Source organism: Uloborus diversus, chromosome 8 (assembly GCF_026930045.1).
Source record: "Uloborus diversus isolate 005 chromosome 8, Udiv.v.3.1, whole genome shotgun sequence".
NCBI classification, from domain to species: Eukaryota; Metazoa; Arthropoda; class Arachnida; order Araneae; family Uloboridae; genus Uloborus; species Uloborus diversus.
The window spans coordinates 149,051,911-149,068,865 of record NC_072738.1 but is presented as its reverse complement, the minus strand read 5'-3'; the positions used below and the strand labels follow the sequence as shown (position 1 = coordinate 149,068,865).

The following is a 16,955-nucleotide window of genomic DNA, read 5'->3' as shown; positions in this document are numbered from 1 at the left end:
GTGTTCCTGGAAAAATTTTGAATCTTTTAATACTTGGTGTAACACCCAACTCCCAACCGTTCACATAGGCTGGCCCTTATAGCAGTTACATACACTCTTCAGCATCAGATCTAGGGAGAAGTAAGCCAGGGCCCTTGCTCCGGGCAACAACTTGGGGAGGGGGGCAAATTCACTCTATTTCTGTGTTTTTTCCATTGAAACTCGATATAAAAATGTGAAGGAAGATGAGTAAGGGCGGCAGATGTGCAACTTGCCCCTGCAGGGAAGAATTGAAGATCTGGCACTGATATTTGTATGTTTGTATAGTCTGGACACGTTTGTCATGGAATTGGCGAAAAGCCAGTTGAGACAATTGTATCTATATGAGAGGGAAAAGGGAAAAATCAGGTGCACGCGTTTCGCTCACTTCAACATGACTCCACTTAATTTAGAGGCTAACACACTGTGAACTGATAAATGTGTCCTTTTCTGCCAGTAAACCAAACTTAAGCCATTCCCTCTCATTGGTGGTCAGGCAGTACGTACGTTGTCATAATAAAAGATTCTGTTTGTGAGATGAGCAGAAATGGGACTTAACGATATACTTGTAACATAATTCATGCTAAATGAGATGTGTTATCTTTACTAATAATAAAGCTGAATGTCTCTCTGTCCGGAGGATGTCTGGATGTCTGTAGGATGTCTGTGACGCGCATAGCGCCTAAACCGTTCGGCCCGATTTTCATGAAATTTGGCACAAAGTTAGTATGTAGCATGGGGGTGTGCACCTCGAAGCGATTTTTCGAAAATTCGATGTGGTTCTTTTTTTTATTCCAATTTTAAGAAAAAATAACTATCATAAATTACAAAATTATCATAACGTGGAACCGTAACATGGGCACAAGCCAATTGACGAGATACCAAATTATCATAACGTGTAACCGTAACATGAGTACAAGCCAATTGACGAGAAAATTCACCATACATTATTTGTAAATACAGGCGAACCAAAAGACTTTTTAATTTTTCTATTACGGGCGAAGCCGTGCGGGTACCACTAGTAAGTAAATAAATTACATGCATAATAATAAGAATAAAACAAGGTGTTAGTCCCCATATCATATAAACCATAAGTATTAACTAATAAACAATATGGACCATTATTAGCAAAGATTTGACAGAAAGCAATGTCATCCGCAAAAATCACATAGCTTGAAAGGATAATCTGTTACAAAATGTTTCACTGCAAGAACATTTGGAGCATGTATATTGCTCTAAGCACATTTAATAGTTTTTTACTATATGCAACAATACAAAAGTGATTACTTTTCAATAACTGGCAAATCCCATTTTCTCATCCTCCAAGCTGCTTCACATTGATATTCCAACACACTTTGCTGAGGAGCTTTGTTTCCATCAAGCAGAGACTGAGCATAATCCAGGAGAATAGTGTTGAGGCCATTCTGCTGCAGAGACTATGGAATACAGGGACTTATTATGATATCAAACAGGGCATTGAGAAGTAAGTAAATGGATGTAAGTGAACTTCAGCAAGTAAAATGAGTCAAAAGTTCAAACTGAAGGAACATTTTCGTTGAAAAGTTTTTATAGCAGCACCTACTATCTCTTGCTTCAAAACAGATGAGACTTTTTTCAACCATTTGTACTAGTCTCAGAATTTTCATTTTTGGCATTTGCTTCAAAGTGTGATCCACATTTACTGTACCTTCACAGTAAATTAACACTCATATAAGTAAAAAAAATATTATCTCCCAAATACAAAAATGAAATAAAATCTTGATTACGGTACAAAAAACCGTTATAACGCACACCTTGGGACCAGAGCTTTCGCGTTACACAGGTTATTGCGTTATATAGATTATTTCAAATTTTGAAATTAATATTCAGAATATATCTATATATTAGCACTTCAGAATGGGTTTATCTGCAATGAGTATTAAAACATCAATATTACAATTGTTATTCACAAATAAATATGTTCCACAATCAAAAGAAAGTGAATTATCCTGCACTTCTGCTAGCTTCATGGTTTGCATAACAGCTGCATTTTCAAGAGCCATCTGGTATTTTCTTTTTACTGTGGGTACTAATTTTCTATTTAAAAGCTTTGAATTAAGATGGTAAAATGAAAAACTTCCAAGATTTAATTTGCCTAGCATTTTTTATGTTTGCAAAGCAAAAGAGAGTGATTTTTTAAACTTCACTTCACTTAAATTCTTTACTTCTGAAAAATTGTGCGGTTTATGGAGAATTGCGTTATATAGGTCCGTGTTATGACGGTCTTCAACTGTATTAATCAAAAAATAAATTAAATTATAAAACAAAATATGATGCAAGTATGTACACAACTAGTTTTACACTGCATTCTATCAAAAGATATATCCTGGGATTAAACTTCATGAGAATAGAAAACATTTTGGAAAACTGGCTGTAATCAAAGTCAAAACTTATGTAAATATGTGCAAGTCAAGGTTGGGTTACAGATTTGTGCAACATAATGAAAAGTTATGCTACTAAAATATGTAAAGAGTAGTTGACACACAATACTGGGATTCACTTGGTTTCAAAAAAATTTATAACTTTGAAATTACTTTAAAAGGTGTAAAAGTTTTCTTGGGAAAAGCACACAAGGATAACAAATTGGGATCATTCTCCAGAAAACTTAACTTTTGAATGCAAATATTTTTCAATTTCAAAACCTTTTGCTTTCTTTTCTTTTTTCTCATTCTTACATAAAAGTATTACCTACTAGAAGTAACCACAAACAATAGCCCAGCTAAGTTCCAATTATTTTACTCAAAAATGAAAAAAATTAAAAAATGTCACGGGGGAAAAAAAAAAGAAAAAACTTTTAATATTTAAAAATCAAGGTCAATTTAATATAAAAGTAGTAATTTTGTTAATTGTGCAAACAATCAGCTATTTTAATGATTAGTGGGAATATAATATTAAGCTCTCTTAATTAAAGTACTGCTTAATTAGTAGTTTCAAATGTATGTTAAAAATCAGTGTTTAGTAAATTTGAGAATTTACGGGCAATTTATAATTTTGGTAGAATACCTAAGATTGATGTATTTCCCCTCCCTCATTAATTTTCATCTCAGAAATAATGATGTTGATAAGGTCTGTCACGAAAGTGAGATTCACGTAGGTGAGGAATTTTCCATTAATATAGGCCTAATAAATACATTTTTCAGGGATTTTTTTTTTCTTCGTTGCTACAATCTGCACATGTTAAGCATATGAAAACATGTTCACTTCTTTTTTTACATTAATTTGCATCCCAGAAATTCAAGTTCATGGAGGTGATAAGTTACAACAATCACACTTAATTATTAAAGCAAAATTCTTGTTTTTCTGCAAAAAATCTCATTTTTTTATGGCTGAAAATAAACAAGGGGGCTCCCTTGTAACATGGAAAATAAAATTTGATGTCATTACTGCCAAGTGTTAGCATTTTGTGTTTAGGTAATTCAGGTGAGAATTTATTGCATGACATAACTCCTTATCCTACAAAAACGAACTAAAACACAATATTAAAAAATTAAATATGCTTAAAAGATTAGTATTTGAGACACTTGTGAAAGGAATAATAAATAAATATGCATATACTTTTAACTAAACAAGTTATTAAGCAACATAAACAGTCACATAAGTGTGTGACAAGCCACGGAGGTGAGAATTCACATGTTGTGAACCAAAAATATACTAAAATAAAAATTATTATTAAAAAATTGTTGGCAGGTTTAAATAGATATATTTCTGATGAAATTAAAAATCATTGTTAAATGAATTATTCCTTAAAGTTTTTACTGTAAAAGGCGTGTGACAGAAAAGTTACACTTTTTGAAGAATGACCCATAGTCTAATTATATTTTTGAAATATTTAAGCAACACTACAACGGTATATAGTGACAAGTACTTACCATTAAGATATCTAAATGGGCATTATTTTTATCATTTAGCCTCAACAAACCATCCCACTTTCTTTCTGTCAAATAATTATGCTTTAGAATTGCTTGGCTGTCAGGGCTTACAACTTCACAACCATAAATTGCGTCAGAATCTCCAATGCGAGAATATGCATCCAGAAGAATCTCATAGACTAACGATGCCTTATCTCTGCTGCGAGATCCAATAAACGACAAGGGTGAGCAGTCTAAGCTTCCAGAAGACTCAGAACAATCACTTACAATGTCAGAGGATCTAACTTGCTCCCTATTAAGATATAAGAAACACAGTTGAAGTTTTTATCAGTTTTTCCAATATCATCTAAAAGCAAATGGAAAGATTAAGAAATCCTAGATTAAGAGGATAAAAATATAAAAATTTAAGGAAGGGTCAGAGTAGCCACAACGAAAAGCCGGCAAGAGCCTAGGCAGGCATTTTATCAGTTGGGTCCCTCTCCCCCCCCCATAAAACTTATATAACTCCAATTCCGAGTAGGGTTCCTAGCTTTGGACTAGAGTGCCATGGCCTCTCCTCTACCCTGCCTCTGAGCCTTACATGGTTATCACTCTCTCTCTCTCACTTAATTCAAGTGAAAGATTATTTTTTAAAACCTGTGAGATAGATACAGGAAATTACTTAAACCTTGTTCTCTTTCACTTCCTCTTATACAAAAACTAGGCTGTGCAGTGACAAGTAAGAGAAACATAATTTGTGTTTAGTGACTAAAATTTATTCAAGATTTTTTCCCATTTAACAATATCCTGAAAGGGCAACAGATACTAGAGCAGCCAGATTTTTCTGAGAGGGGGGTCTTTTTGGTAATAAACAAATAAACATATTAGGACACAATACAGGGTTTTTTCCATTGCTCATAGGCTCCCTAGAAATCCTCCTGTGAAAGGATGTTAAGCAACATCATAGAAACTACATGGTTCAAATTGTGACAAATTGCCTCCCTTTCACTTTGGATAAGTTTAAAGTGAAAATTTTGACACAAGCCCCCTACATAACCAATCTTGCTTACAGCATTTTTATTATTATTTATTTATTTTTATTTATTTTTTGTTCCCTTGGATTAAGAAGGTACATAAGGACTAAAAGAGATAAAATTAAACACAAAATCACAAAACGTCATTGTAAAAAAATTCAGTCGGGGCAAAATTCATAATTTGTACATGTCTCTTATTTTAAAAATAAACAAATTTAACATTTAGAGATCTTTAATTACCTCATTACATCACACCACAACTCTGTATACAAAATAGCAGTGAAATGTGCAGAACAATACTGAGCAGCTTGAGCAACTTCCAAATAATTAAGATTTTTCCAGAAGCATTCTTTCATAACATTTCTTTGATTTCTGGCTCTTAAAATAGAATCAAAGCACTTTCATTAAGATTAAATACTTGAATACTTTCACACATCAAAAACTACAAGTATAAAAGAAGTAAGAACCAGAAGGACAAAAAATAAAATCAACATTTTAAAGCTTCATTGCATAAATCAAGACAAGATCAATTTTTCAGACCCATTTTTAAAAGGTAAAAATATTAAGCACATCACATAAACTACAAAAAACTTTGCACTATACTAAGTTTTATTATAGTCAAGACAATGGCAACTTAAAACATTAACAACAGATTACAGTGTTTTCAACTAGAAATAATTCAGAAATTCGTCTGTTAATCCCACAAAGTGTTTGTTACTGATTTAAAATTCAATTCATTACTGCTTTTTGAACATATTTTTTTACTCTCAGGGTATTAAAGAAAAAAAAAAAACATACAGGATGGAATAAAAGTATTTTTAGGAAATTTATCATTTTTAAACTTGAGAAATTAATTTTGTCAGCATTAACTAAAATATGTATTTAACCATTTATTAAAATCATTTGCTACATATTTCATATACTTTTCTTGAACAAATACAAATGTGACGACCAGCAGCAGGCTCTGGGCCCAGCTAGGCTGGTCCTAGTCAGTTTATAAGTCTCCAAATTTCAATATTCGATGGTTTATAAACCGAAAGTCAGTGACTTTTTGGTAGCTTTATCTTCGTGAACCAATCCAGATATGAGTTTTGAGTAATCATATTACACTGTTTATATTTACAATGCCAAGACGAAAGAAAGTATTTTCAAAACCTAAACTGGATTCAAAAAGAAGAAAAGTAGCACGTCAAACTGAAACAGGAGAACAAAGAGAACAACGCCTTTCGACTATTCGCAAAGGAGTAAAAAAAATTAGAGAAAATTTAACTGAAGAGGAAAAAGCACATACTAATACAAATACAATACAAATACAAAAGTGACGACCAGCAACAGGCTCTGGGCCCAGCTAGACTGGTCCTAGTCAATTTACAATCCCCAGTGAAGATCAATGGCCCTCTTAAAGCTATGTACACCCTTGCTCATTACCACCTCTTCCGGTAAGCTGCTCCAAGTGCCCATGACCCTACTAAAAAAGTAATTTTTCCTAATTTCCAGGTTAGCCTGAGATTTGAATAGTTTTAAAACAATGTCCCCTTGTCTTGCTTTCCGTGAGAAAATTTAACCTGTTAACATCTTTCATTTTGATAAATTTAAATAATTGAATCATATCCCCTCTGGGCCTCTTTTGCTCCAGGTTATACATACTAAGCCTATTAAGTCTATTATCATAGTCTAAATCTGAAAGTCCTCTTACTAGTCTAGTAACCCTTCTTTGAACCCTTTCCAACACAGAAATGTCTTTCCTGAGATAAGATACCAAAACTGAACAGCATACTCCAAATGAGGTTTTACTAAACTTCTATATAACAGCAGAAGAACCTTCTTTGATTTGTTTGAAATAGATCTATTGATAAACCCAAGCATTATGTTGGCTCTGTTACTTGCAGTGTTACACTGTTGACAAAACTTGAAATCCTGATTTATTAAGATACCCAGATCAGTAACGTTTTCTGCCTGACTAATGACTGAACCCTGTAAATATTAACTTGCACGCTTATTTCCATGATCTAAGTGTAGCACTTGACATTTCCCTACATTAACTGCCATACCCCACCTATACGCCCAATTAGTAATATGATCTAAGTCCTCATGAAGCTGTTTTACTTGTTCCTCATTCTCTACAATCCCTATAACTTTTACATCATCAGCAAAACAATTAATGTAAAGCGAATTTAACAAATTAGAATTAGGAAATATTAATACCCAGAGATTGGTTTCCCCCTATTTGAGATCATCAATCTGGATTAGCAATAACAGAGCTGGAGGGATGTCCTCTCACAATGGTGTAGCCAGGGGGGAAGGTTTTGAAGTCAAAACCCCTCTCATAAACCCTCGATTTTAATCCAGATAACAAATCCTAGTACAGTAGTTTATATACATATGAGCACGGTTTTGATTAAAAACCCCGCCCAGGTGATTTCCGGCTGTGCTACTGTCCTTTCAGTTACGTTCAGAATGCACTTTGAATGAGCCATTCCTTACATGAACATAACTTTGAATAATTGGCTCAAGAACGCTAATTTAATTTCTTCAAGATTTTGAATACAAATCTTTCATATTACCATAGAAGCGGCTGACAATGGTAGAGTTTTAGAACATTTCTGACTGTAATTACTCAACATTCATTCGAAAAAAAATAAAGTTGCGTTATCATAATATTAGGACCTTGGCTTTCAATTCCGTCCCTGAAATAATCTGAAACTTCCCCTCCAAAATTTACCCACTTCTCCTCCAGGGTAGTTTTTCTTTGTACTATTCTCACCCTCTCATTGCGGGTGAGAATGGTGCAGCACATGTTTCAACGTTTTCATATAGATTTTGGTGGTTTGTACCATATGCTACCTCTCTTGTATTTTAAAGGGAGAGTTGTAGATGTAAGTTATGCTGAAAATTGAACTTTAGAGAGTCAGGTACATCATAAAATCGAGATAAAACAAAGGCTTTAATTTCTTCTTAGTTTTTGAAGCTGGATATCAAAATTTATCATCTTTTTGAGGCCACTGCCAAAACTTATTTTGCTTCACCATTGTTGAAACTTCAAACTCACTTGCATTTACACCCGTGATTTTTCCTTGGTACTTTTTCCCCTGATTACCCAAAACACCCTCCAAAATTTTGATTAATTACTGTACCAGAATAACACTCCAAATTGTAAAACTTACACATTTGTTATTGTAGCAACATCAAAATATTTTATTTTTGAATGAAAATTGGAGGTAACTTTCTTCATGTAATATGAAAGGGAAAGGTACTTGCGAAACTGTGATTCCTTCTGCACTAAAAGTCCACCAACATGAATTTTCGAGCTACCTACAAACACGTAGCACCAGAGTTGCTCACAACAAATAAATTCAATCGCCCGGTTATTCGTCTGGTGGGCCATTTTGACAGTGATAACTCTCTCATCACCAGAGAAGGTTGCACAATAGTTCCTATTGAAACTGAGCTAGCCCAGAATGCACTACAAACGCTTATTACGTCAAAATTAAGGTTTATATCATTCTCACTCTCACCCGCTTTTACGGTAATTTGTAAATGGAAAATGCAATAAAAACTTGTAAGGCTTCCAAGGTTCTCTGCTTTTTTCTGGACCTTTTTTTTTCTAGCTGGCCCCGCCTAAAACTACTTGCTGATCCCTCTTCTAGAGCTTTTAGATTTGCTGATTTCTCCTTTTTGTACTTAATTTGAATAGCAATAGAAGTTTTCACAAATTTGGTATCTAGTATTTAACTAAATAAAAATCAAATGAGAAAGAGACTGAAAAGACATTGCAGTCTGAAGCTGAATTTTACCCCCCTAATTAGGAAAGAGAAAACAAGAAAAATATATTTCTCTCCATAAAGAAAACTCTGAAAATATTTCTGAAGATATACAAAAAAAGACATTTAATGAGCTGCACATTTTTGGAGGGTCTGCAAGCTCTTAATAAATGCTTTAGTGCAACAACTGAATGTTTATGAATAAAGTTGGTTATGAAGATTTATGAAGAGAGCAGTAAGATGAACTTACTCTTGCTTTGGATTCAGCCATATGTGGTTTAGGACTGACAACATGGATTGAACAGTTGCTTTGGAGTATTCAAATTCAGGTTTGGTAAAAGCTAAAGACAATGAACAAAAAGCTGAAATCTGCAGTAAATTTAATAAAAACATTATGAAAGAAGCAAAAAAGAACTCAATAACAATGTATCACTTTTATAAATTACATTTTGACAGAAGTTCAAGATACACAATATAAAAAAAACTGCACAATCTTGTTTATCCAGACTATCCAGAACTAAAGGTAATCTGTAAAATCGAAAATCTGGGTAATAAACAAAACAAACCCTTAATTAAGCAGATATGCTGTTCATTGCAAAAAAAAAAACAAAAAAAAAAAAAAAAAAAAAAACAGTTGATGTGTGCATCACATGACTTCCTTTTACTCCAATTTAATGTCATTTTCCCATTATTGGCAATTTTAATGTGATTCAATAGTTTAATCTCTAAATATCACCAACAGTGGCCAAATTGAAACCAGATTTAAAAAAAAAAATGCCAAATTTGTCGCCAAGTTGGCAACCAAAAGACTGGTGATGTATTGCCAAGTGTCTGCTAAATTATAACACTACTTGAGTTTACATCCAAATTAACAATGATTTCCTCCCAAAAAGGGACAAAAGACCCCCTTTGGAGCATCTGAATGCAACCAAAAAGGCAGGTGCACAACTAGACCCCACTAGGAGTCTACGTACCAAATTTCAACTTTCTAGGACATTCAGTTCTTCAGTTATGCAGCACACATACACACATACATACGTACACACAGATGTCACGAGAAAACTCATTGTAATTAACTCGAGGATCGCCAAAATGGATATTTTGGGTGTCTGTACGTTCCTAGGCATATATATCCAGGTGTGGTCAGGTTGAAAAAAAAAATTAAACATTCATTCAGGTGTGAGCCAAATGGAAATTAAGGCCGATTTTTGAGTGAAAATGTTTTTGCGAATACATTACTTCCTTTTTTTGTAAAAGGAAGTAAAAAGTATCAAAGTGACATAGAATTGCTTACCTAACATTTAAAAAATAGAAACAATTTTTCATATTATTTCTTAACAAAGAATGTCTTCTGTTTCAAGCAGGTTTGATTCTTGAATGAAGCACCGTATCGCAAACTATCTACTTAAAGCTGGAATAGCGTCAGGCCAAGTGGCTCCAAGTATGACAAAATGTTTGTTCAATTACCACAATTTATTTTACAATCTATACTGCAGTTGTATACTTAGTCAAAACAAAAAGCAAATGTTTGACATACTTATAAGCCAATGGTTTTGGTGCTCTTAATATTATAATTTTAAGTTATTATTTGTGTAAACACATAAAATTTTATAAAGTCTATAAATTAGATCCAGATAATATGGATAAATATTGTTATGTTCTGTTTATGTTTGCATACAGGGTTCGAAAAAATTATGACATTTTTGAAAATATCAAAAATATCAGATATTTTGATATATATCGGATATTTTATTTTCAATCAGCACAAACTTAAGTCTTCAAAATAATAAATGCATCCTCAAATTACTTTCTTTTCTTATATTGTAAAACAATATTTCGACTTAAAATGGAGGTTTCTTTCATTATTTATATCTAATATTTCATTTAACTCTTATCAATTTTAATAGAGTTAATTTACCATTAGCTGTTTTACCAATTTTTCTTATGCTAACTAGTTTTACACAGTTATATGATTCAGAAATAAAAAATATGCATTAGTCGGTACACAGTCATAAGATTTTTTTTTTCTGACCAACGTCTGATATTTAATTAGACCCTTTTGATATGAATTAAAATTTGTTTCATTACTAATAGTTTTATGAATATAAATTATGCAAAAAAGGAATATTATAATACTTTCTTATATTAATGATGTATTAATACATTATAAAAATATAGTACATGACTCTTTGGTTATATTGAATAGTAAATGAACAACATTACTATGATTAATATAATCTTTACATTGAAAATACCGTAGTTGAAAAAATAAATATTGAAAATATCAGAATATCATGATTTTTTCAAAATAAATATTGGATATATATCGTGATATATATCTTGATATATATCGGCGAACCCTGCTTGTATGTCAGCTGATAGCTTTAATACAAATAATTGAGGTTCATAGTTTGGGCATGGACTTACAATCAGGCAAATGTTTTGTGAATAACTTGAAGAACTAGACAACTTACTCATTTTAGTCTAGTCCTTTTAAATAAACACTCGACGTAAATACTGACACATTCGGATAAATTTTGCAATGTGTTGGTGTTAATTAAAAACTTTTATCACAGTAAAATCCAGACAATAAAAAAGTGCAGAAAACAATTTAAGATTGGCAAATTTTCTGTCGAGTTATTTGGGTGCAATAAGAGTTTTAAAAAAAAGAATGTAATAAGGTTACAAAAAATTAAAAAGCAAAATTCTTCTGATATTAATTCAAATCAACAGCAACAGTTTAAGAAAAAAAATCATAGCCAAAGCAACAGAACCTTTACAAAAGTCAAGATAAAATTTTTTAAAAAAGTAACTTTTCATACGAGTACAGTAGTTGGACACTTCTGATCATGAACATGTTTCTTTTTTTTTCTTGACTTTTTAAAATGTTTATCAAAATAACAAAGCAAAATATTTCTGACATTTCTCTGTGAGTAAGGGTCAACTTACACAGATGTTTACTACATGGCCCTTTATGGAAATATATCAAAACCTATTACATGAAAAAGAGAATCAACAAAAATTTATAACTATATGTAACACAATTATTAGAAAACATTTTGGCTACACATTGTAATGCAAACAACGGCATGAGTTTCAAAATAAAAAATAGAGAATCATGCAATACTGAAGACAAATCAGGAACAATTTAATTGTAGTGACAAAGTGGCTGTAGTTGAAATGTAAGAAAAGTTTCTATATAGTTGCTACAAATAAGAACACAGTAATTAACATGCTGACATCAGTTTGTTTTAAGACAAATATCGGAAAATGTCATTTACAGCAAGGTAGGAAAACAGACAAATACTAAACAAAAAATTAGTCTCTATCTCAATCACAAATATAAAAGTTACAAATTTTCCTAACAATAAAGCACTTAAATTGAGAATAAGAAAAAAGATACTAACAAGGTGAAGATGAAGATCCGTTAGACGCAGCTTTTTGCAACCATTTGGAAAAGTGGGAAAAAAAAGATTCAATGCCAATGGATACAGCATGAAGCACATGAAGATCATCAAGAAACAGCAGAGTATGAATCAAATAAGGTAATATTTTTTCACAAAACGTCGCCTAAAAACAATATAAAGGAAAAGAATTAGTAATTTTGGGAATGAGTGAGAAAACAGGGGAGGGGAGTTGCTGCAAAATTTAGTTCGAATTTTTTAAGCTTTTCTTTCAACTTAATGTCGAATCTTGTAGCAATAGCATAACTATTTCAATACTTCACAACATTTCCCATTTCTCTATCAACTTCCATCTAAAGATTTTAAAATGTCTTTAGCATCTTGTACGCTACGAAAAAAAACTCGTACAAGGGGTTAGAAATTCAAACATTTTCTTACATAAGCCCCCAGAAAGTAACCCCTCCCCTCCCCAAGCCAGAACTATATGCAATATACCCATAGCAAAGTTATGACATTGCTCAGCTTCAATGAGAGGACATTTGTCTCCAGCTGGGCTGTTGACTATTCTAGACTGATGAATCCTGAAAGACTTGTTTGCAGTGGCGGCTCGTGGGAGGGGCCAGGCCCCCTCACTTTTTTCAGAAGACAATAATTTGAAACTTTTAATTTATTTTCCCTTTTTTTGTGCGTATATGCTTGCAATTAAAAAAAAACGGATTGTACCGTATTTTCCTGCATGTAATCCACAGATAATCTGTTAAATAGTATAAAATTAATGAGGTGTGCATCATCGGTGCATGTGTGTGTGTGCGTTGTCCCCCCCCCCCCCAATACCAACATATTGAACCTCAATATTTACAGCAGGATTCACAGAGACCTTTACCCTACTTGTATGCTCTTACTTTTACATAGCTTGAATGTTCTTACGTGATTCAGGATATGTAAAATAAACAACATACAGTTAAGGAAGAAGCCTTCATTTGCACAAGATTATACCGTTTGCTCCTTTCTTGACTCTTTGTCTTCAAGTAGTTAGTGTACTATAGCAACAATTTAGAAAAGCAATCATTATTTTTTAGACTATTTTTATATTTGTTTTGAATATACCTTAAGTTATTACTTCTTCACAATTTTAATTTAGTTGCTAAAATGAAATAAATTTTATTACTTTAACAAAAAATAATCAAGAAAGTTTAAGTATTAAAAAAATATATTTTTTTCAATTCTTTTTTTTCCTCAAAAACCAAGGGGGGGGGGGCAAGTGTAACCATGATCTGGCCCCCTCACTTTTTTAAGGCACAAGTCGCCACTGTTTGTTTGCTTTTTTTTTTTTGGTAAATTTGTTCCTTTTAGTGTTGTAGTACATACTCGCACTTTTCATACAAAAACATTTACTTATTACCTTTATTTTTGATTAAAAGTGTTCTAAATTATTCTTATTTGTAATAAAGTAGAAAAGTTTCCATTCAAACTAAAATACATATGTCCATGAACATTACGTCTAGCAAATAAAATTCATGTTCATAAGAATTTTCATTCAAAAATAAAGAAATCTAGTAAATGATTCTACTAGAATCTTGGTTCCATTTCTAGAAAACAATGAAGAAATATTCTTATATTTCATTTTTACCAGATTTTTCTAGAATCACAATTAACTACAAATAACATTTTTTTTTTCTGCATGTCTCTTTCCATTGAACTGGTTACATCCAAGAAAACTAATGAGTCATTTTCAATGAATCTATCGTTAACACTGATACATTAAGTTACTCATAACTGAAAAATTACTTTTAAATATTAAATACATATTGAATAAAACACTGACATTTTCTCCTCATTCAATACTGATCATTTCAAATTTTTGTCAACTAATTAAAAATGCAATATTAATTCAATAAAAAGATGCACCTTGAGTAGGATAGCTATTCAAAGCCCATTTTCTATAAAGAAATTTTAAAACAAATTTATTAACTCTTTTTCTTGAAATGTATAAATTTTTGTAGTATAAAAAGATGACTAAACAGCAGACTCCTGTTTAACCGGCCATATTTCAAAAACCAAAACACAAGTAAAATAAAGTTAAAAAATAAAAGTCGCTTTATAAATGTTTTTCAAAAATTACTCTTGAAAAATTCAATGCAACTTAATGTTTACTTACTACCTGTTTTAAATAGTGCATTTTCACCATTTACAAAATTATACTTTTCATGCTCAACTTCAACTGGATTTTTGCTTAACCCGGTTAACCCTGGTCCCAATTAAGCCAATCGGAAGCCTACCGTATTTAAATTTCATATTTTTTATGTATAGTAGAAATCAAGATAATTTGGGCAGTATTTGGTACAAAATTACATACAATTGTTTATAAGACTTTAGAAATATAAGTAATTTTGCACATAATTTCTTGATAAAGAAATGGTACGAATTTTTTTCAAACATGTGTGATGTTTGAATGACGTATGGTTAGCAACGTTTTATCATTAATACATACTTGCCAACCTTCAAAGGAAAAAAAAAGGAGATTTTACTAGAGTGAATTTGCTTAAAGTTTCGTACATTCTCCAGTCTCGACCAGAAAAGTAGCTAAAAAAATTTATAATTTCTAAAATCCGGGAAAAAAAAGGAAATCAATATATAATGAAAATACAATATAAAATAAGTAGGTATAGAATAGCACACATGTTAAAATAACTTCAAACATTAAAAATAATTGAAATAATTTCAAGATGCAAAAAGATTGAAATCTGCTGCAATTTTCGGCAAAGCATGTGCTTCGTTGAACATGTAATGTGGAAAGTTTCTAAAAAAGAAATTTTTACTAAATGAGTTATTAATTGGAAAAATTCTTATTCCCAGACATTGGTAGACTAGAAAAGGGCGCCATCTATTGGGAAGAAAGTGAAAGTTTTTCACAATTGACTGAACTGTTACAAAAACGGGAGAAAATCGTAAAAAACGGGAAATCGGAAAGAAAAATAGAAGCAAAAAACGGGAGTCTCCCATTAAAAACAGTAGAGTTGGCAAGTATGTTAATAGATTAAAACAAAGAGCAAAAGTTAAGAGTACTACTGCACTTCATACTTTACCTGTTTAGCACAAATTGGGATAAGGCATTCATAAAAACAATTTTGAGTCACACCACTGCTTAAAATAGTGCAAACTAATTTAATGATCCATGATGAATGACCATTTTTATCAGGTAACCACAAATATGTATCCAGTAGTTTTTCAACTTCAGCCCTTCCTAATTTCTCTTTTTCTTTTCCCTGCGTAAAAGACAAATCAAGACATTCAGTAAATATTCAGCTGAAACAATTTATTACAAGGCAAGCTTAAATTTCATAAGAAATTTAAAACATGCTTCTTGCTTAACTATGTATACTATATAGTGCTATTAAGAAAAAAAAATTAAACATTGAAGATAGTTTGAATTTTGGAGAATGTCTCTATTTATTACTCTTCTTATTTCTTAAGTCATTTTGCTTCTTTTTCTAAAAATTCAATTTTGGATTTTAATATAAAACCAGAATAGTTGACTCTTACCTTCAGAATTAAATCAAATACCTGTAGGTAGTAAAATATTGTCTTGAAATAACTTTTTTCAAACACAAAACTTACTGAGACAGTAGATTAAATTTTTTACATGAATTTATGTTATCTTACAATTACATTCCTATCATACATAACTTCTATTTCTATTAGAGAAGAAAATAAATAAATAAATAGAAAATATTTTGAACAAAATTCTAAAACACCACAATATGCATTTCAATGTGAATTAAACATATTTTTTTAAAAATTAACCAACTTACTTTTTGTGATGTAAAAAACGGGAAAATATATTTCATAGTCATGCTTTTAGGAAGAAGATTTTCATAGGTCTTGAAAAATTTGTGACCAAATACAGTTGAAAATAAGTCTTTAAGAACATTTGAAGAAGTTACTTTGATGTCAATGCTGAAATAAAAACATTACTTAAAATAAAGCATTTTATTTTCAGATACTTGGATTATTTATTGATTATTTTTCTAAATCAAGTTTTGCACTTGTTCTGATTTTTTCTAATCAATTTCAACATACTTTTTGATGTGATTTTAAAATAAACACACATAAAATTACATTCAACATAGTATTGTACAGGCACTACTTAAACAATCATCGTATGTTATGTACAATTTCATGTTCTTGTTAAAACCTTGAAGAGCATATAAAACAGGATCAGAAATAACACGTTCATGTAAAGTCTGTTGTATCCCTCCCTCCCCCTTCTCCTCCCAAATTAAAAACAGCAGTGGTCGTATTGGATGCCTGTTAACAAACTGTGGCAAATTAGAAAACATTTGTCAAAACCAAAATATTTGTATCATACATTAAAATGATTATAACAAACAGATGAAGAATTTATCCTTGCTTTTCTCAGTGTAGTGATTGTTCCATAGAATTTTTGATTGGAGATGGTAAAGAAGAATTTCCCTTTCTTAGTTATCAGCACTCTATTGCCTGTTGCTTGCGATCCTTCTTGTATCTTACACTTGAAAAGTGTGAAAGCATCTTACAAACAGCCAGTTTGCTGTGGTTTAAGCAATAGCTTTGCTTTTTTCCTCCTGAAAAATTTGTAATTGTATTCAGTGAGAACTTCATGAATGTAACTCAACATACACATGTCTGTGAATTTAAAGCACAAACATTTGAAAACCACTGGGAATGCGGGATTCATCGAGTAAACCCCTGGAACTTCAGGGCAGTCTTGAAAATTTTCCCTGGTTATTCAGCGTAATTTAGAGTTGATTCAGAATCAAGATGTTGCAGTACTTGTATTGGATAGATAAATAAACTATAAAATTTCCCTTC

General features: G+C 31.6%; 1 protein-coding gene across 1 annotated transcript in view; it reads right to left on the bottom strand.

Annotated features, from left to right (window-relative positions):
* LOC129228679 (serine-protein kinase ATM-like) overlaps positions 1-16,955 on the bottom strand; it is a 127,410-nt gene that overhangs the window by 51,632 nt on the left and 58,823 nt on the right. The window contains exons 27-33 of the mRNA XM_054863362.1: positions 15,917-16,061; positions 15,191-15,370; positions 12,108-12,270; positions 8,951-9,041; positions 5,180-5,317; positions 3,927-4,218; positions 1,306-1,454 (exon numbers count right to left, since the gene is read on the bottom strand). Coding sequence (XP_054719337.1) covers positions 1,306-1,454; positions 3,927-4,218; positions 5,180-5,317; positions 8,951-9,041; positions 12,108-12,270; positions 15,191-15,370; positions 15,917-16,061 — 1,158 coding nt within the window. The remainder of the gene's footprint in view (positions 1-1,305; positions 1,455-3,926; positions 4,219-5,179; positions 5,318-8,950; positions 9,042-12,107; positions 12,271-15,190; positions 15,371-15,916; positions 16,062-16,955) is intronic.